This window comes from Neolamprologus brichardi, chromosome 14, assembly GCF_056152115.1.
Source record: "Neolamprologus brichardi isolate AB-2024 chromosome 14, ASM5615211v1, whole genome shotgun sequence".
Lineage (NCBI taxonomy): Eukaryota > Metazoa > Chordata > Actinopteri > Cichliformes > Cichlidae > Neolamprologus > Neolamprologus brichardi.
Window position 1 is genome coordinate 31,970,286 of NC_142117.1, and position 20,480 is coordinate 31,990,765.

The 20,480-nt window shown below is 38.7% G+C and overlaps 2 protein-coding genes across 4 annotated transcripts in view; one reads left to right on the forward strand and one right to left on the reverse strand.

Annotated features, from left to right (window-relative positions):
• Nucleotides 1-3,666: 3,666 nt before the first annotated feature.
• Nucleotides 3,667-13,009, reverse strand: rcbtb2 (regulator of chromosome condensation (RCC1) and BTB (POZ) domain containing protein 2). The gene is made up of 12 exons (XM_006796615.3): nucleotides 12,791-13,009; nucleotides 11,709-11,843; nucleotides 10,898-11,048; nucleotides 9,939-10,105; nucleotides 9,701-9,859; nucleotides 9,246-9,353; nucleotides 8,996-9,138; nucleotides 8,549-8,739; nucleotides 7,233-7,359; nucleotides 5,781-5,920; nucleotides 5,543-5,673; nucleotides 3,667-5,430 (listed from the first exon to the last, which is right to left on the reverse strand). Exons 2-12 carry the CDS (start codon nucleotides 11,832-11,834, stop codon nucleotides 5,290-5,292), a joined length of 1,584 nt encoding a protein of 527 aa, XP_006796678.1. The 5' UTR covers nucleotides 11,835-11,843; nucleotides 12,791-13,009; the 3' UTR covers nucleotides 3,667-5,289.
• A 2,398-nt stretch (nucleotides 13,010-15,407) lies between these two features.
• fndc3a (fibronectin type III domain containing 3A) overlaps nucleotides 15,408-20,480 on the forward strand; it is a 56,232-nt gene continuing 51,159 nt past the window's right edge. For all 3 annotated transcript variants that reach the window (XM_087851130.1, XM_087851133.1, XM_087851132.1), the window contains exon 1: nucleotides 15,408-15,953. The gene's annotated coding sequence lies outside the window, so the exon portion shown is untranslated. The remainder of the gene's footprint in view (nucleotides 15,954-20,480) is intronic.

The following is a 20,480-nucleotide window of genomic DNA, read 5'->3' on the forward strand; positions in this document are numbered from 1 at the left end:
TCTTGTTTGTGACGACCTGTGTGGGAGGCTAAAGCTTCTGCTGAAGAACCGATTTTTATTTTCAAAAGGACATTAGTAATGAGAAGGAACAGAAAGCTCTCTTGCTGTTCAGCAGGGGGTTTTTTTCTCCTGCCCCTGTCACTCCATGGACACAACCTTCTCTTCTTGGGGCATTCTGGTTATCCTTTTGCAGGAACTCTCTCCTTGGCAGTCAGTAAAAAACGTTGGGGTATGTGTTGTGAATGAAGTAGCTTAGTACGGGGGAATGTGCAGTTTAGAGCTGTTCTCAGGCAACTTAAAAGAGTTCTTAGCCCCTTGATCAGGCCTGTGGTGAGCAAATGCTATAAACCCTTTGAGTCTATTTGTGTTGGCTTCTACTGTGTCAAATAGGAAACCGAGTACCTGGTTCGTTTTCCTGCCAGTAAACAAATGCTTGTCTGTGAGATCAAGCAACTGTTTTTCTGCCAGATGTACTCTTTGTAATTCAAAACACTCAGGCAAAGATAAGATAACCTACTTCGCTCGTTACCATAACATTTTCCTGATATTACTGACAAAAACATGACCCAGAACCCAAAGATGGTTCATTTAGACTTGAGAGCTACCAAAAATAGTCCAACAAGAGGTTGTTTTATGCCTCAGCGTGCGTCTCTTTGTCAGCCTACCACAAAGTAAACATGATCAAGGCTAGAATGCAATGTGCGAGAAAATAGAAAAACCTGTACTATTGTCTTTCCCTCGCAAAGTTGTTCCATGGAGCACATAAAAACAAGCTCTTCACATGCAAGTATGTGGTCACTAAACAAAAACATGCGGCTGAAGTCCCTGGACTGTTAAATTTCTCACAATGCCAGGAAATTGTCTGGCACCCCCAAGGCCAAGTCTTCGAATAAAAGCAGTTTTATGACACGTGTTGTTGTTGTATAATGTGGTCAGCAGCAGCGATGACAACCTCATGTTGTAAAAATTAAAAATACCATCTGAATTTATTTTTTAACTGTCTATCACATCACATCACAAGCCTAAAGTCTGTGTGAATCAAAAGATAGAGACTAGGGCTCACTTCAGTGACGTTTAAATATCATTAAATTGCTGTATCATTTTAGAATACATTGAAAACAATGATCCAAATCAGAAAGCCTGGCCGCGTTTTAATTCAAAGTCTTTAAAAAATATCTAAAATAACACATTTTTAAGCCACAAAACTTTGTGTCTGAGTTTCTCAAGATGAAAAGAGAGCAATCCAAAAGAAAACAATGTCTAATGTCTCGGCAAGAGCGCATTCTGATGAGTGGCTAGTCTGAGAGTGAAACGGCTTTCATCTAATTGTGTTCCACTCTCTCTCTGGAAACAGGGACTTTACAAACGCTGTGATGACATCTACAAGTACGTTAAACCACAGCAGAACTGCAGTGGATATACACAAACCACTGAGGCATCCCAGCACAACAAACCTGAACAAGTACACAATCATTCTGTCACATTAAAAACATATTTTTTGAAACTGTTTTAAAACCTTTTTTTCAAGACAAATGTCTTATGTGTCCTAAGTGGATGATCAAAACACGCCCAGAAAGAAGTTTCCCCAGTGCCTGCATGATGTAAGTGAAATATATGGTAATTACAACTTCATTATCATAATCGTCATCTTTTTGGGGAATTTTTTTTCTTCCTACGTATGCTGGACCAGCTTTGCCATTTGAATACACAGTTTGCAGTAGGTCTGTGGCAGAATGAAGGGCAGCACGCTCCCCCACGCAGCCTTATCAGCTAAAGCGTTCGTCTACTTTGTAAAACAAGTACTTCCCACCCACCAACCCCTGCCCTCACTGAAACTTAAAGTCATTGTAACTCATGTCTTTTTTTTTAAGGTAGCAGGCAGTCTTTCTAGTGCTAAATTTATATTTATAATCTCAAACCGTCAAGATTTATACATATGCAATATGCAGCAGAATATGAAGTGACAGTGAACAACTTGCATATAAAAGCGTTTGAGGCTTGATTGTTTATCAACCAACCTACAGCTCTTCATTAACCGCTACATGCTGAATCCAGCACAGTGTCACGTGCAATCACTGTGTGTCCTAAATTTAACTAAACAGTGTTGCATGCAAGAAAACTGCAAGTACGAGTATTAAGGAGCTTCAAAAACCAGTATTACTGGGGTCCTGACATTGTATGAACTAAATAATACTCTCAGCAGTGCACAGAGATTTTATTTGCCATTTTCAATTTTCTGTGTTTTTATTCATTTGCAAACCTCATAGCCATCTCCCATTACTGGGAGGAAGCTGATAAAACCACAGCGTTTAATTTGGCTCATGGGTAAAAAACCCCCAACTCTATTGCAAGCTTGAATAGAACAAGCTATTTTGCATGGCTGAATAGCTATGCAGAGTGGTGTTTGGGTTGTTTCTAGGGCAAAGGCCTGCCTGCATTTTTTTCTTTCTTTTTAAAAACAGGTTTCCCAGATGCTAAGTCAGATCAGAAAGTGCTAGCATTCTGCTGCAGCAAGGATTTGATGTACAAAAAGTGCGTGATTTTACAACTGTGACGTAAACAAAGTGGGTAGATGAACCAACCGCAAAAGAGCCACAAACTGATATTGAAGAAAAGCTCTGTGACAAGAGCTCTATCAAACCAACAGCTTATTCCACTTAGAAAATACATCACTGCTTTATTTTTTAGCCCCAAGTAGACTATAAGAGGAAAAGTAAACAAACTGTAGATTACCCTTTACTTTGAACTACTGAAAGTAAGTAGTGGAAATGATATTAAGCGCAGGCATCTACTAAGGCACAATTTTGAGGTCCTTCACTTTTTGCTTTTATATAAATCTTTTCTTTCTTCACTTCGTTCCATGTGGTATTCATCTAATCAGAGGGTCATATTATGCCAAAATAATGCAGAAATTAAAATGGCATTTAGCCTCAGTAAAGGAGGATTTGTACATGGCAGAGGGCCAGTTACTGTTAGCTGTTGCACGTCCTTCCTCATTCTGTGCAAAACCACGTTGAGTAATTGTACATGATGTACACGTCCTTTGGAAGGTGTGAAGTTAATTCAACACAAATACACACACATATGAAAAAAGAAAAGTACCTTTTAGTAATCCCACAACTTAAATGTCATGGATGGAACCTATGAGATATTGGAATTTCCATGAGTGGTTTGGCAGCAGGATCGTGACGCAAAATAATCGTCATACTGACAATCACAGTGATCCTCAAAGCCGTGCAATAAATTGAACATCATTTGTTCTGTGGTCACCAGGTGGAATCAAGTAACTGAACTGGAATCTCTGCCTTTCATCATAACATGTCCTTAAACACATTTTCTGTCAGGTAGAGCTGTGTCAAAGTAAAAAATCATCAAATTCTATTATACTTGATTCTGCCAACTTGTCTGGCATCTTAATTTTGACCACATCCTGTTATTCTGTGGGAGGTATATGAAATCTCACTTGATGATATGATACCAAAGATATACCTTCAGGAAACACGCAGGCACACATGCGATGTTAGACTCTCAATCTTGCAGGAAGAAGTGAAAATGAGCCTGTTCCGCTTCTTGGTGGAGATGAGGAGCCAAACTGCACTGCATGTGCGTGTCTTAAAATGTTGACCACTTACTGGTTAATGGCACCTGCAATGTTACAACTTTACATGAAGTAATGCATGTTTTATTTTTTAAATTCGTGACTTTCATTTCCATACATTTCACTCTCACCCCCCCAAAAAACAAACAAACGAACAAACAAAACAAAAAAACTACTTCATGTCGAATGTTTCTAAAGCAGTTGCATGGTAATGAAATGACAAGAGCTTTTTAAGAACACCCTCAACAACATATATTGTTATTTGTTTTAATATGTATTAATAATTGCCATTTTTCTATATTCCTATTAGTGCCAAAGTCAGCAGGTTGCAGCTAGCTTTCCATACAAATTAAAAACATTACCAAAAAGTTCCAAAAAAGAAAACAAAAACAAACAAACATTCCAATCAGCTCGTTTAAGGGATCACATTTAGTTATATCCATTTAAGCAGATTTGGGAATTCCTGATGTAATTATCTGGTAACTGCATTTAAAGACCATGAGGTCCTTTATTAGACTTGAGCTCCAACAAAGTGAGTTGGCACAACTATTTACTATCCAGAGATGCATATTAAAAAAGCAAAAATCTTGTAAAAAGGGAACAGAAGCTTGCTGCCAATATGTTAAGAATAGCAATAATTAAAAAAACAAAACACAATTAACAAAAAAATCTGTAAACATACAATGAAATGCAGCTGTAAAAAATCAGCTGCATCTACTGTACAGTGTACACAAGACTCAACACGTTTGTGAAAGTCAAACTTTGTTTCCAGCTGCATAGAGAGGGTTAGTCTGAACAACTGTACAAGTACACATGCAATAGCATGCTCTCTTTTCACTCACTGCTCCTTTTCCTATCAGTCAGCATATGGTGGGAAAAACAACTTTCTACAGCAAAAAATTGCAAAAGTTAGTGAACACAAATGTCAGACCACACGTTTGGATGGTATATGAAGAACTGAAGAATAACTGAAACTTTAAAAAAGTGGCAAAATATGTTATGCGATCATAACAAATATAATCATAAAGCAGATAAAAACAAAAACAAATGGGGGGAAACAGGTTGCAGTTTTACATGTGTTTCCCTCATAAAATGCCTCCAAATCCAGAACATTTTAGGATGAAGGCTTCAAAGAAAAGCAGCACAATGTGAAGAGTTCATTTATAGCTGACTTGGTTAATTTTTAGATCCTGTCTATGCTGACCACAGATAACTTAAGACATACTGATTGCATTAGGAACTGTTAAAAGGGCAGCATGATAAAAACGATTTAAATACCAAATCAAACAATTCCATCACAACAGATTATGTTTAGTATGTTCAGCATTTTCAGGTATCCAGTCCAAGCTGACTGTGACATGTCCACGTACTGGCTGTCTTGGTAAACAGGCGACCAGTGTGGCACATCCTTTTATTCAGCCTCAGCATTGTGTGCTTGTTACAGGACTAGTGGCATAAACCTGTATTTACGTTCCAACCAAGCACCGTGTTTGGGCTAGCTTCAGAACGGTAACAAAGAAGAATCACTTGGTGAGTGGGGCCTTAAACCATTTACCTCTCTGGTATTTACATCCTTAGTGCCACGTGTTTGAGGCGCTGATCTGCTGGGTGTTTACTTTGGTCTAGGATGGACTCTCGTCACTGAGATTAAACTTTAATGTGCTCAATACATCACAACAGGGGCCCAGTAGTCAGTTTTTGAAGGCCCCGTAGCGACTGGCTTTACTAATGAAGTTCTTGAGCAGGTCGTGATCCATGTCTGCAAAGGCCTGGGTCTGCGTGACAGCCGTTAGGTGGTTGACACAAAACTTGAAGCAGAATTCCTCCAGGTCCTAAAAATGAAGAGGGCTGTCTGGTCAGTGCTGAGGAGTATAACTGACTAGCTACTGTGCACGCCTCCACCACTTTGGTGCTTTGACTATGTGTCAGGGGTTATAACCTTACCCGCGCCTCATACTTGACAGCAGCAGAGAGCAGAGTGATGGCGTTTTCTTCAGAAATGCCTCTCTTGATCGTTTCCTGGCACAGCCTCTTCAGTCTTGTTTCTCGGTAGAACGTGGCCAAGTCAAGCAACCCTGCACACACAAAAACAAAAACACACGTGATCGTGTTCAGGATTCTGCACTGACTTGTTGCAGCATTTCCTGGGCTGTAAAGAACTGTGATCCATGTCTGTCCTTACCAATAGCGTCCTCTGGTGGCAGGTTTATAGTGTCAGTGTAGAGATACTCCAAGAAGGCTCTGTACACCAAGTATGAGAACTGATGAATTTCTATAGCATCCTGGTCAGATTCATTCAGCAGTGTTCGGAAATGCTCACACCTATCGAGAAAGACAGCAGAAGACTTCTGACAAAAGCACGTTTAAGTCAAACTAACATACATTACAATTTAAGCATGTTTTTCTGTTGTAGTGGCAGTTATACTCTGCTGTGGAAATTACTTATTGATAGTTCCTTGAATTCTGCTAGAAGGGTACATGTATGTTTAGTGCATTGCAAGTTAATGCCTTAGCAGGTGAGTCTACATGGTCACAGAATTGGTAGGCATGTGGTTAACAGCATGGAGCCTAGAATTCAGAGACTATACCATGCCTGTTAGTGTTCAACAGCATCCAATCTAAATACCCACCAGTTAAAAACAACCACAAGGGTAGACGGATACAAGAATAGAAGAAAAATTGTTGGTTTTTTGTGTGTGTTTTTTTAAACAGATTCTTTCTGACTATGCCTACTAATACAGGCCAAGTGCAATACCTTTTATTCCTTATAAGCTCCTGCATTAATTACCACTAATTGCCATTTATCTTTTTATTTGTTTTTTTTGCTTCAATTTCCTCCACACTGCAAATCTCTGATGGCTCAAAACAGTGCCTCTACCATTGCTTCTCAGGACACGGTTGAACAAATAATGAATCTTCACTCTCTGATGCATCTTAAACATATAATTTGCATGTGATCTTGCGCAAGCAGGCAGTTTCCACTGTTGCATATTCGTGTGAGCCAGTGGACTAAGGTTAAAGCTGCAGACAGTCTGGCTCCTTCCTACTGACGGTGCAAAAGAGCAAGGGACTGGAATGCAGATACTCTGTGTTCAAGTGTGGTTATAAAAAGAAACACGGGAAACAATAGGCCTGTCTTTGCTACCCCGTGAGTTTAACAGGAAGATAAGGAAACACTGTTTAGCATATGAAGTTTAAATATAGGGAAACCAGCACAAATTAAGTGTTTGTTATATATATTTACACACAAAGATGGCTCATTGTTTTTGCTGCAGTGACTAAATTGGTTGTCTGGATTTTAAAAAAGACACCCATGTGACCAAAATGAAAGTAGAGGTTAGAGAAGCAAACTGTGCATTTATATATATAATTTTTTTTAAACAGTCAGAGTGTGGTGGCCCAACAATAGAAAGGAAGAGCTGCAGACATTTTCTCCATTCCACAGATCATTATGTGCACTCAAAGATAACGATACACTGCATGTTACACCCTTCCAGTCACACACCAGCTGCTCAAAATGCCACAAGACTGGATTAGCTTTTCCAGACTTCCATGGTTAATGAGTCTACATTGTCCTTTTAAAAAAAGAAAAAAGAATCACCTAAAGGACTCTGAAAGTTCTTGTTTTCTGTACCTGATTTTTAGCAGAGCTTTGTGAACATGGATGCACTTCCCATCAACCAAGAACTTCAGATCAGAAATATCTGGACTGTCAAACTCCTTCTTCAAAGACTGGGCAACTGTGAGGTAATCATCACCATCTGGCAAAAAAAATATATATATAAAATTATTATTACTATTTATTTTGTTTTTGTTAAATACAAGCATACAAGCATTTGGTCTTGGGGTTTTTTTGCTCTTAAAAACAAACATAAATTTGCTAAACATAAATTTAAACAACTTCTCTTTACATTTCAGTTCACAGGACAGTTATCTGAGGTATTTATATATAGGGAATGAAAAGATATTTCTTTAAGGCCACAGGTGACAATAAAATATTACCAACATTAAAAAAAATGTCCACCTAAATGCTAAGTCAATATTTAAATTTAGCTATACTGATAGAACTGACTCATCGCATTAGCTTTCCTAACTGGAGTGTAAACAAAAAAATGAAGCTATCACAGTTACAGGTTAATGCTCTTCAGTTTGTGTTGAGTTTGTATAAACATTTGTCGCAAATAAACAGGAAACAGTGTTTCCTGTTTATTTCTTAGACGACTTGCAGGAATGTGTACCTATGGTACACTGATAAATGCCTACTGCATAATTATCTCTAACCAGACACACAAGTAAATGTCAGTGTCAAAAATGTAATAAAAAATCCTTCAATTATTGTAAAAGTTTGACTTTTGGGATTCTTTTTCCAATTTTACAAATACTCTCCAGGCTGACTATTAAACTATGTGACCTTGGCCTGCACTTCTCTCTGTGCAAGTGGATCCTTAATTTCCTGACTGGCAAACCACAGGTGGTACATGTAAACCACAAAGTCTCATCTGCTTCCTCCTTTCCTGTACTTCCTCTACACCTACGACTGTGTGGCCACTTCGTTAAGTTCCCATAATCATCACCAATTTCACTGACGAAAGAGCAGTAGCGGACTTGATCTCGAAACAGTGACTCTGCTTGACGGTTAGAGATCAACCACCTAAGTGACTGGTGTAGGGAGAAAAACCTTCAGCTGCAAGTTTGTAAGACCAAGGAGCTAATAGTTGACCCCACAAGGAAACAGCTGAAATGGGCGACAGAGATCGATGCCATTAAGACCACCATTCCCACAAAAATAATGGGGAGAAACTTTTACTGTTAGGCAATCATGTTGGGTGATATTCTAATGAAAAAAACAATTATTTTATGTACAGCTGGATAGGCATATAAGTATTTCACTGTGAATTTCTGCGTGTTCGTCAAATAACTTAAAAACGTATGGTCCTATAAAACTCTTACCTACTGAGAGGAGGTGCCACGTGACTGCCGGTGTGGCAAAGCAAGCGAACACATCGTCAGTGCTGCTGAAATGTGTGAGATGGGGACTGGCTACAGCCTGACCTCGACACTGACCCCACATCAGAACTTGTCCACTCTGTGTCTTGGCTGCTGACGTGTGACTGGTGTGACATGCAGCCACTTCGACTATCCTACCGAGAAAAATCACAAATCTAGATATACATTTGAACTTAAGACAGAAAAAGGCCCATATGAAAAGTGAATATTTCTCTAATAAAGTTCTTTTACAGTCAACAATCAGTCCCTTACTACTGCGTAGCATAAAACCACAAGTGTAAGAATTTGTATGAGTTTGAGACGTTTGGTTATTCTAGGGATCTGTGACCTATTATGGTAGCAAAGTACTGCTGGTAATTTACAATGGGAACAAAGTAACAAAGTACTAACCTCTCCTTGTCTGTGTTTATAGGAGTGGGGAGCGCTTGGTTACTCTTATTGCCTGTTCCCAACTGCCCGTATGAGTTGGCTCCCCAAGCATAAACAAATCCCTCATCTGTCAGTGCCAACGTGTGTGCATATCCACAAGCGACCTGTGTTTGAAAAAAAAGAAAAAAAGAGGGTATTTAAGATGCATGCTAACAGAAATAAGTAATCAAAAACAATGTTTTGTAAGATTTATCCCTCTTTAAGCTCTTACCTGTACAATGTTTACACCCTGGAGGGCAGCGATTCGGCATGGTGTCTGCTGGTTTCCATTATTGCCCAAACCTAGCTGTCCATTGCAATTATAGCCCCAACCATAGATCTGGAAACAATGGACAATTTTGGGATATGCACATACCCCGTTATCAATAAGTGTGGGGAACATCACAGTACTTTTATTCTTGTTTTTTTGTTGAATTAAATCTGAAATTCAGATTCTGATTTTGTGTGTAAAAACAAATGCAATACTATTTTAGGTCTTCTGACAGAGACTGAACGTTCATTTTTTTTAAACTATACTGTCTCCACTCACACTCCAGGACCGTTCTTCAAGCTGTCATCATTCAGATCAAGTGTAAACACAAATTCATTTCAGACACTGTTAGAAATCAAATTTGTTTTTCTCTGCTTCATCATGGTTAACATGTATAGATGGATGTGACCAGTTACCTCTCCGTTGTCCAGTACAGCCATAGAGCAGAGCTGTCCACAGGCTATGTTTACCACAATCTTGTTTTGCAGGCAGCTGCTGACCCGACGCGGTGTCGGCTGGTTGGCAGTAGAACCTGAACCAACTTGTCCAGAGTTGTTGTAACCCCACGCGTACACCTGAATACAAAGATGAATGCTCACCACCCAGAAAAATTCTCAGATTAAACAGAAACAAAGCAAGTAGAGGAAAATTTACCTCTCCATCAGTTGTGAGGGCAATAGTGTGGTGGGAGCCACAGGCCACTTCTGTCACTCTCTTGCTGAGGAGATTAGTGGACACCAGGGCAGGGGTCAGCCCGTGGTTGGTGGTGCCATTTCCGAGTTGGCTGTAGCCATTGTGGCCCCAGGCATACACTTCTCCATCTACACAGCAACAAGTGCAAGTTTATTGATGTTGTCACAGAAGTTAATATTTTTTAAAAGATAAGAAACAGTCTATTTCACATAATATACTGCAAGTTAAGCAGCCCTACTTTTATCAGACATCACAGATATTGATTAAATGCCTGGATTCATGTAATTTAGTGTTGCATTGACTCAGTATAAATGAAGTACACAAGAACATATCCTTAACTAACTTTTTTGCAACTTCATTTACTGTAAATGCAGATTGAGCAAAGATTTTTCCACATGTAAATAAAAAAACAAAAAACCCCAAACTGACTGGCCTGCCTCAGATGATGTGGAGTTAGTTAATCATTACCACATATTACAGTAAAACAGATACCTTTATGTTGCTTTAATCAAAGTTAAAGGTGTAATCAATTATCCAAATAAATAAGCATGCAATAATCATGTTGAAAGCAACTCTCAGACATTTTCATTTAATATTCCAAACAGGAATTAGTGAAAATTGAATTTGTATTTGAAATTTAACAATTTGAATGCATTTTTTAATCGTAATTTAAGTATGCATGCAACCACATCTCTTGGCCAAGAAATCCACTTTGACCAAAAAGAATTACACTTAAAAAAAAAAAAAAAAAACTAGATACAATATGAAGCCTATTGTGGCACAAAATAAAAATGAAATATCAAATAAAATATGAATTTTGCATGTTTGGACTCATTTGCTTGTGATCTTATTCCTCTGCCTCCTGAGGACATATCTCCTTGGTGACACACACAGAAAAAAAGGTTTTGGAGCTACATTACCTGCAGTGGCGATAACCACATGTGGCCCCGTTCCATAGCTTAGAGACACAATCTTCTTTCCACACAAGACATCAATCCTGCGTGGCTCAATAGTGCTTTGAAGATCTCCAAGCCCTAAACAGCCGCTACAGTTGGTCCCTAAGGCAAAGACCTGCAAAGAAAAAACATTAAAAAATGTTTTTACATCTGTTTTTAAATATATACATTTACAAATAAGAATTACTCCATATTTATTGTGCAATTTTTTTATATCACAAAATGGTGAAGTTGTCTTAATCTAATCTGTCTAAAATGGCAAATTGCAAATTATGATCACCGGTACACTAAAACTAACTAACTACACTTTAAACCAGGCTATAATAATTTGTGACACTGTCTTTCTAAAATTATGACTGGAAAAAAAACAAAACGGCAGCAAGCATGCTCATGCTGGGACTGCTGAATGTGATGTACGGCATAATTTAAAGTGAAATCCACCAAAATACAATTTAACGGTACAGTTGGCTGTTCCATAACATCAAACAAATAAGCAAGGGTGGAAAGATTAGGCATGCACTGCACCTTTCCAAAGGCTCAGGCATTAAGCTCATATGGCTAAAGATAGCCTCATTCCATCTGCTTATCCCTGTGCCTGTAACTGCACTTCATATCAAGCAGAGAGCAAGAAGGCCTGGAGCATTTTTATATCCACTTCAAAACAAGAACTACTCAAAAATCAATACAGCAAAATGAATTACTTCTGTGCGTGCTGCAGGACAGCTTCACGTAAAGAAGAACAAGAAGGCAACCTTGATTAAACTCCAAATGTTACCTCATCATTAACTGTGACATAGAGGGCTTCATTTGCAGCACTGCCAAATACACAAGCCTGGCGGATAAGCCGGAGTTCCTCAGGAGGAAGAAGTGCAAACACTGGCCACTTTCCCACGTCCAGCATACTACTCAGCTGTGAAAAAAAGAAAAAACATGGAGAAGCATATGAATCTAACTCACTATGGAATAAAGGAAAGGTTGATTAGATAAACTGAAAAACACAGATAAAAGCAGGAGTATGTTTTCATGTTAAATACTTTGATGGTCTGGTTGTTTAATTGTATTCAAATGGTTATTAAACTGGATAATAGGAATTTTCTGCCCTGTATCATGGAATGCATACATATATGTTAAAGAAAAGATTATTAAATTTCCACCTTTATCATTCCTCTTGAGTGACCAGCAGCATTCAGATTTAGATGGGCAGACAGATTAAAACGTGTACATCTGTTCAGTGACCTTTACTACCACAGAAAGTAAAGTCAAAATTATGTCATCTCTAAAGTCTAACATAATATTTCAAATATAACGGTTTCAGTGATTGCACCATTACTCTCTATTATCAAACCACACAGCTGTGTATGGCTGTGTGTTAAATGGAAAACTGCAATCAACAGTAAAACCTACTCGTCTGATCTTCTGTGTATCATTATTTGTAACGCCTATAAAAGATAATTATCTTGTATTGCTAACAATATATTTCAGCTCAGTTTTTATTCACAAAAACAAACAAACACAAAAGCCTGTTTTTATTGCCGCGTCTGACAAATTTACAGTGCTGTTGCATTGCTTTGCAGAAATATGAAGTTGCACTTTGCATGAACCCAGACAACACCTCCCTAAACACACACATACACCACCATGACCACCAGCTGCTGTTGCTGCTGGTAAGACGTCCCATACGTCAAATTAGCGGATACCAAACACAACACAAACAAGCACCGCAAAACTAAGTGTGTTGGTATTGATATATAAACTGCCAGCAATGAAACTACTACCTGAAACTATCCCACAAAAACTATCAAGCTAATTAGCGTAAAGAGCGGTGTTGTTGCTGGTACTTCCAAGTGTTGACGTTACCTTCTAGCTAGTGCTTAGTCCGCGAGGTCGTTTTCTGATTTAAAAAAAAAAGACACTAAAACATGTCACCCAACATATTTTTCAAATAACTTTGCCGGGGCCGCCATGCCGACAAACTGGTGTAGGTCTAGCTTCACATTAGCTGCTATGGTTGCACTTTGTTGTAGCTAGCTTTAATCGCTACACCACCGCCTGAAAAACATACACACACAACACCACACTTCCTGTAGTCACTTGGTGCGTTTACTGAAAATCGGACCTGGGAGCTTCAAGATTAAATTGGTATTATACAGTAATTAGGGACATCTATTATGCAAGATTAAATAAATCCAATAGTCTTTTATTTGTGAAGTTACATTACTGGTCAATAGACCATAACGACCCAAGACTTTAAGTCACATGGGTTATAAGTTTAATGGAGAATATTTTTGCATGTTGTTTAAACATCTGTGGCATACATTGTATTTATTTATTTATTTAAGAAAAAAAAAAAAATTCACCCTACTTTTCAGGAGTTGTTGATATACCAATATCAATTTTGTGTGGAACTTTAGGAAACAATTGCTGGTGTGAAACAGATGTGGGTGATACATTTCTGGCTGAGTCGTCCTGTACCATTACAACTACAGGCACAGTTTCAGTATCAATGGAGAGCTAATCTCCTTTAAGTTAAAACAGTAGAATGTAAACAGAATGACACCTGACTCCTGACACACACACAAATACACACACTTGCTTGCCCACACACATCACATATGTGACCCTAACTGACCAATCACGGTCTTTTGACCCATGAAAGGTGCATTTTTTTTAAGTTAGTACAAGCTCATGTTATTGCGTGGTTTGAATTATTTTATTATCCCACCACTCTGTACTCTCAAAACACAAAGGTTCTCATAAGGACCTCCAATCTCCGCTCCAAAAATGTGATTCAATTGATAAAATGAGTATTAAATGCTGCAGCTGCCTGAAAAACAAACAAACAAACAAAAAAGATAATTTGAATCAGACAAGAGAGCACTTAAAACAAGAAGTCCTTGGGGAGCTGAAAACCACTGCTTTAGAATTACTGCCTCCAGAAAAGTTGTCCAACTGCATAATGATGCCCTTGTAAACTTGCTCCCTCTTCATTGTCCTCTTACATTTACTTCCTCATTATGTTTCTCATTACTTTGTATTATATTTTGTGTTCTGCTGCAGTCCTTGATGTTGCTTTTTCATCGTGCACTTCTTCTCAAGTCTTAAAATATATGCCTCTTCATCTTCGAGTGTGTGCAGGTGTTTGCATATAACTTTGCTGAGTGTGAGCTTGTTGAGTATAGATTTGGACAACAAGTCTATGTGCATTTCTGAAATCTTATCACTGCATCCCAAGTTACATGTCTTATGTTATTACATTAAAAAAAATAAAAACATAAAATAAATGCACGGTGTAAAATAAAATATGTGATGTGTTCGCTGTTCACTCGTTCAGTCCCTGCAATGACACAACTATAATCTGCATATTTCACTGATTACTGCATAATCAGTCTGTCTTAAAGAGTCAAATAATTTTTTGGAAAGAGATGACTCTCCACTGCATATTTCATTGAGAACTATAGCAGACACAATGGGGCATTCCTTTATTAAGTCCAGCAGGTGGAGTCATTGATAACCATCTTGGTGTATATCAGTGGATGGGATAGCACATGTTTTTGCCAAAGATTTAAAGACCGCCTATGCAAGAAGGGTGAGTGTGTACATTGTTTCAGCAACATCTATATGCATATGATATATAGTATAGTGAAGTTTCGTATGTAGGTAGCTACATTAGGACTAGGTTGTGTATGATACATTGTCTGTGATGTTTGTGCAATTGTCTGTCTGAGACTTAATATGCAGAAGGGACTGGCACATGAAAGAAGATTTCAGATAGATAGATACTTTTTAATTAAATCAAATTTGGAAGTCACATGAATGAAGGGAATATTACAGTTTCCAGGCAACATGAATTTCTAATAGTGTAAATTTCAAGTAGAAAACAAACAAGGGGGAAAAAAATCAATAAAACAGAACGAACACAAAACAATCAGAAAAACGATCATCTCTTTGATATATACCAGTGTACATTCAAAATAAGCTTTTTTGGAGTACATAAATACTACAAAAATATCTTTGTGTTCACTCAAAACGTATAACAAACCCAACACTGCACGGTTTACAAGAACCAGTGATCCACACTTTCTTTCTGCTAAAAGCGATATTGTATTTCAATTTGTCCTTGTGTGTCTTGTGTAGGTTTGACATCACTTGTGCCGTTCAGTGTGTAAATTTGAAAGGGTTTTTTTCTCTCTCTCCATACATTCCGTATTAGCTCTCTGGCGTGTAAAATACTGCAGTTCAATCATGCTTGTTAATTTTTAGTACAACTGTGTGCTTCTGCTTACAAAGCAGGTAGAAGTAGCATTGTAGTCTTATATGGAGAACAGCAAGGTGGTCCCTGGACTGACCACGTAGCATTCTTAGATCCCCCCCCCACCCCCGACTGACTTGGTTGGACGAACCGGTCATAGACACGTCAACCGTAAGGTCTTTCTTAAAGTGATGGAAAAAAAATAGGTAGGCAAATGAAGTCCATCATAACAGCACCGGATAGTGACCGGGTTCACAACAAACAAAATTAAATATAGTAACATTATTTAGCGTTTATCTTTGCTATCTTGTAAATTAGGATTCGTGATGAATTGCCCGAATACGCATGCGCACTAAGTCGTGTAAGCGATGGCGACATTCCTGCTTTTTATGCGAGGAACAGGGTTGGATGGAAAGTTATCTCGATAAAACTGAGGGTTAGACAAACGTTATCGATACTTTGCATCGTCACAGTCGCTCGCTAGCTACTTCGACCGTTTTAAGGTGCTGTTAACGCGAGCCTGCGTCGTTCATGAGAAGACCGCATACTATCTTGCTAACTGTTAGCTAGGTAGCTTACGCTAGTATGTCACACTTTGCCTTGTCTTGTGTTTGTCTGGGTAGCTAGCAAGTTATCATCAGCTTCAGGTTCTGCAGAAAGTTGCTGGTCATCCAAGCTTGCTGACGTTAAACATTTCGGGGAAGAGCTGCATAAGACTCATCACTGTGCATCGGCTTGTTCAGCAAGACTGCTGCTCTGCCAACTGACTGGGTGAGTAACGTTAGCTGCGCTTTTGGTAATAAGTCTTGTTTTGCTACAGCGAACAACATATTGACGATATCATTTTAAGGAAGTCGAACTAACCTGTAAGGTTATTGTTTGTCAGTACGTTGGCTACAATAAGGCTGCAGTTAGATAACTATTAGCTATGATATAACGCTAAGCACACACACCTGTAGCCAAAGTAAACAGTCTCGGGTGCGAGATAGTTAACCTTGTTAAAGGAGCTAAAAAATACCAACTGATACTGTGACATGAAATAGAAGGAGCTCGTGCGTGTAGTTGACCGGCCAGGTAATGTTAAACGAGTGTCAACGACATTGCTACGTCAAATACTTTCAGTCAAAGGATGACCAGCTGTTACCCCGTGTGCAGATGTCTGGTACGAAAATATGTCTAAGTGCTACAGTTAAATTTACGCATTACAGTTGAGCAAAAACTAGCGCGTGACCTGCTATTAAACAACGACAAGAAATATCATTACCACAATTTTGTGTGGCTGATAATTAAAATGAAAAGCTAGTTCAAATCTTCAAGGTGTTTTCCCGTTTTCTCTAAAACTGCAACTGAAAAACAGCTGGTGTGTTCTTGTCAACTACTCTGTAGCCACAAACAAATGTGAGGCACAATCAGGGCAACAACAGATGTAACATCTGTTATCTGTTGTTATTTCGATACAGATTTCTTGCAGCGCAACTATAACAGGAGTTACAGCTGTTTTCTAGTCGTAGGTGGTGACTACTGATAGGCTATAGTTCTGAAAGTTTCAGATAACTTTGTTAAAGAAAGAGGAGCAAAAAGACTGAAGTATATACGCCTGTTCTGCTACTGCTGTCACTGCATCTGTTTGATAATCAAAATCATAATGTTCCACTTAACACAATCAAATTTGGAAAATGTGTAATAAACTTTCAGATCATCTTTTCCCATACGAGGGGGAAAAAATAAATTTTGACTTTAACTGCGTAAATGGTGGGTGGTCAGAGGAAATATAAAGAATTGCCTGTCATTAGGGATTTCCCTTAGTTGCTTCTCATTTTACTGACCTCCAGGTAGCTGTTGTCACTGTGGTGTTGGCAAGTAATTTACAACTAGAATAAAATTACCAGACAACCTACCAGCTGATTGCAGTGATTGGCTTGGAGGCCTCAGAGCCACACAAGTCTGGCATTCATCTAAAGCCTGCTAGTGTTACAAAAATTAACCACATGGCAATCTCTCATGGCTGTATAAATGGTTCTGCAGGCCTAGTTCATTGACCATCACACTGTAAACTGACTTTGTTGTTTGGGCTTAAGGAGGGGAGGGACTAAAGCGAACAGATAAGCCAGATCACAGTGAGGTTTAGGCACGCATGCGCCAGAGAGTAATTAAGTTCAAGGACACGTTACATTTCTTTCATGCTGTTCTGTTGCTTTTCACTGGAATTTTATTAACCATGTAACGATTGTATACATTTTATTCACAGTTGGGAAATCCTCAGTGTATAACTTTGGTATTTTACTCCCGTGTCAGTGGAGTGTTGAATAAAAAATATTTTTGTTTTGTTTGTTTGTTCTGTATTGTTTTGTTGTTTTCCCTAGAAATTCTCACATGGTCTAACTTTATTATGCATTTTTTGAGTGTTAGAGTTTAGTAATTAATCACTGAATGGTCAGCTTTTAGGTATATTTGTTATGCAAGGGGTTTGTGTTTGCCAGTGCAGTATACTGGAGGAGACAGATGAGAAGGGAATCTTTGAAAGAACAGATTAATGGTTTTTCTCTATGCCATCATCCACTTTCTTTCTCCTCTCTCGTAGTCACTGTGTAAACCCTTCACAGCCCTGGTCTTATCTCAATGCTGATATCTGTCACATGATAAGTCATGTCCAAAACATTATACCATTGTACTTTCTTCTCACATTGTGAGTATAGTAGGCTCATTAGGTTTGTTTTGAATTTGCCTCTTTCCTTCTTTTCTTAACTAGTTAAGGTATTTAACGTCTGAGGACAAAATGGCATGTGACACATTTAACCACTTTTTAGTATCACTCTTATTCATTTCTGGTATTGATTCAAGTTGGCTTTTGTGACGGCCTCAGAATGTACCCTGCACATTTTTTTTTGCTTTGTGTTGACAAACTATGTGTTATAGTACAGATGTACCGCTTTTGCGTATATCTTGGCTTTTGGTTTGATAAAGTTAACTGATAAACAGACTCCTATATACCAGACTTCTGCTATTACTGAGCACTCAAAGTGCTTTTATGGTGCATTCATAGATCAACTGCATGCGTTTGTGTTACTCATGTGAATCTGGTCCCACTGGAAGCCTACAAATATTTGCCTGCTATAGCCAATGGTTCAAGGATGACTATTAGGGCTGCTACAAATGATTTTTTTGATAGTCGACTAGTCACCGATTATTTTTGCGATTAGTTGACTAATCAGATCATGCATCCATTGGACATAAAACGTACAGCTTATTGCACCAGCAGCATCTGCTCTTATATAACTATCATTAGCTCACAGCTTTAAGTGTTTAAGGTATGTGCTAACTAAAAATAAAGACAAGATGATAGTTTATTAAATTTAAATGAAATTTGCAGATTGTTTCGGTGGAGTTTAATAAACTCAGCCGTCTGCTCCTTGCTATCTAAAATATAACAGGACACCAGCGTAATCAGTTGTCTGCTTGACGTTTATTAGCTGTGTAAAAACTATAACTTTAATCTCAGCCAAACCAATTTTCTCAGGAACAAATAAAATACTGAAAAAAGCCAAACTATAACATTTTTAAGTTATCTAAGTGACTTATATATCAATTTTAACCTGAGTAGCCAAAGACGGCGGTGGGTTTGAAAACAATTTGCCGGGAGTCCGGTGTTCCCACTGGCTCTAGTGAGCCTTGAACCCTGGCTAGCTATCGAGCTGGTGGGTAACAGACTTCTCCGAAAATGTTGGCGCGCTTCTGAAAATATGTGGTGTCTTGATAAACTGAGCAGATATTTGAAGCTTACACAGCTACATTCTCGCTTGAAAATATGTTAAGCGTTTATTTTGTGACCCAGAAAGAATAATAAGAGTAATATTAAAACTAACTAGCTGCCGCCATTGTTGGAAACTGAGCAGGGCCGCGCTATGAGTTCTGGGATAGGTTGGGCCACGAAGTATACACCCGACCCATCCTTCAAATCTGGGGAAATGAAGGGCGCATTTGTCAGAGTCTTCGAATTTGGACAGTTTTCGTCGTGTCGCTGTAACGTAATCGGCCTCCAAATGCGGGCACCGGAGGATGCGGTTCCTGAATTTGGACACAGCTACGATACCGGACACTGCTTCTTCTTCTTCGGGGTTTAACGGCAGCTGGCATCCTTGTACATGCAGTGCTGCCATCTTATGTTTCAGCCCGTTATTACACTCTTAAATCCTCCTACTCATTCCTGCATCTTTTGGGATCCTACAAAGCTTCAAACGGCGCGTCGACTATTAAATTAGTCATCAACAATTTTGATAGTCGACGTAATCGTGACTAGTTGACTAATTGTGGTAGCCCTAATGACTATGACCAATAGCTGGAAGCAAGTTACAGTAAGATATTTTAACAGCTTACTACAAAGTTTTCTTAAGCCCTCCTTCTTTATAAAACTGAAGTTGAACCATAGAACTCCAAATGCCCTCAAATTCCAATGATAAGCTTATCCACAGTCCTTGAGAGAAGTCCAGCTGATGGTCTTTAGTGACACAGCATGATGTATATTTTTCATCTAATTTTGAAATATTTTAACTTGCGTGTGTAACCCAGAGTAAAATCTGTTTCCTGCACTTATTCCTGCCATCGAATGCATCGCAGGTACATGACTCCAACCACATGACTTTGCTCAGCCAATCGGACGGCATGTGGGTCATAGTAAGCCTGTCCCGGCTTCCTCCTGTCAGATGCGTGGAGGCAAGCCAGGTGACAGAGCTGTTGCAGGTTTGTATTGGCAAACACTTGCTTTTTCCGTTTTAATGCTTCTTTTAACACCCACTAACTTATGCAACTTAGATGCTGGTTACTGTGAGCCAGAGCCATAGTGTTGTTGTGCACTGAACAGAACGGAATTGGTGAGTTTGAACTTTTAATTGATTGTTTGTATTGCTACCAGCTGGCGCTAATTGGTTGCTGCCGGTCCAAACAATTTGATTTTGATTTGACTGGTATTTGTTGAATAAATAGTGCTGTGAAGCTATATAGTCTGTATATAGCAGTTGAAATGTTTCAGTTGAATCCTTATTGGTTAAATATACTGTTTGTTTATTTGTGTACACAGGAACAAGAATAACTTAATGTTTTTAGCGTAATTGGCTGACATTTTTTGTATTATTCTTGTGAATTCTTATTGGCCTTGTTTATTTAATGCAGGCCAGGTGAACCCTTTTCGGGTATGAAAAAGGATGGCGAGCCAATGAGCGGCTAGGAGCAGGACTCATTCCGCAATCGAAGCTTCCACTGGTTGGGTAGGAAGCTATCAAAGACGACGCTCTGTCCCCATTT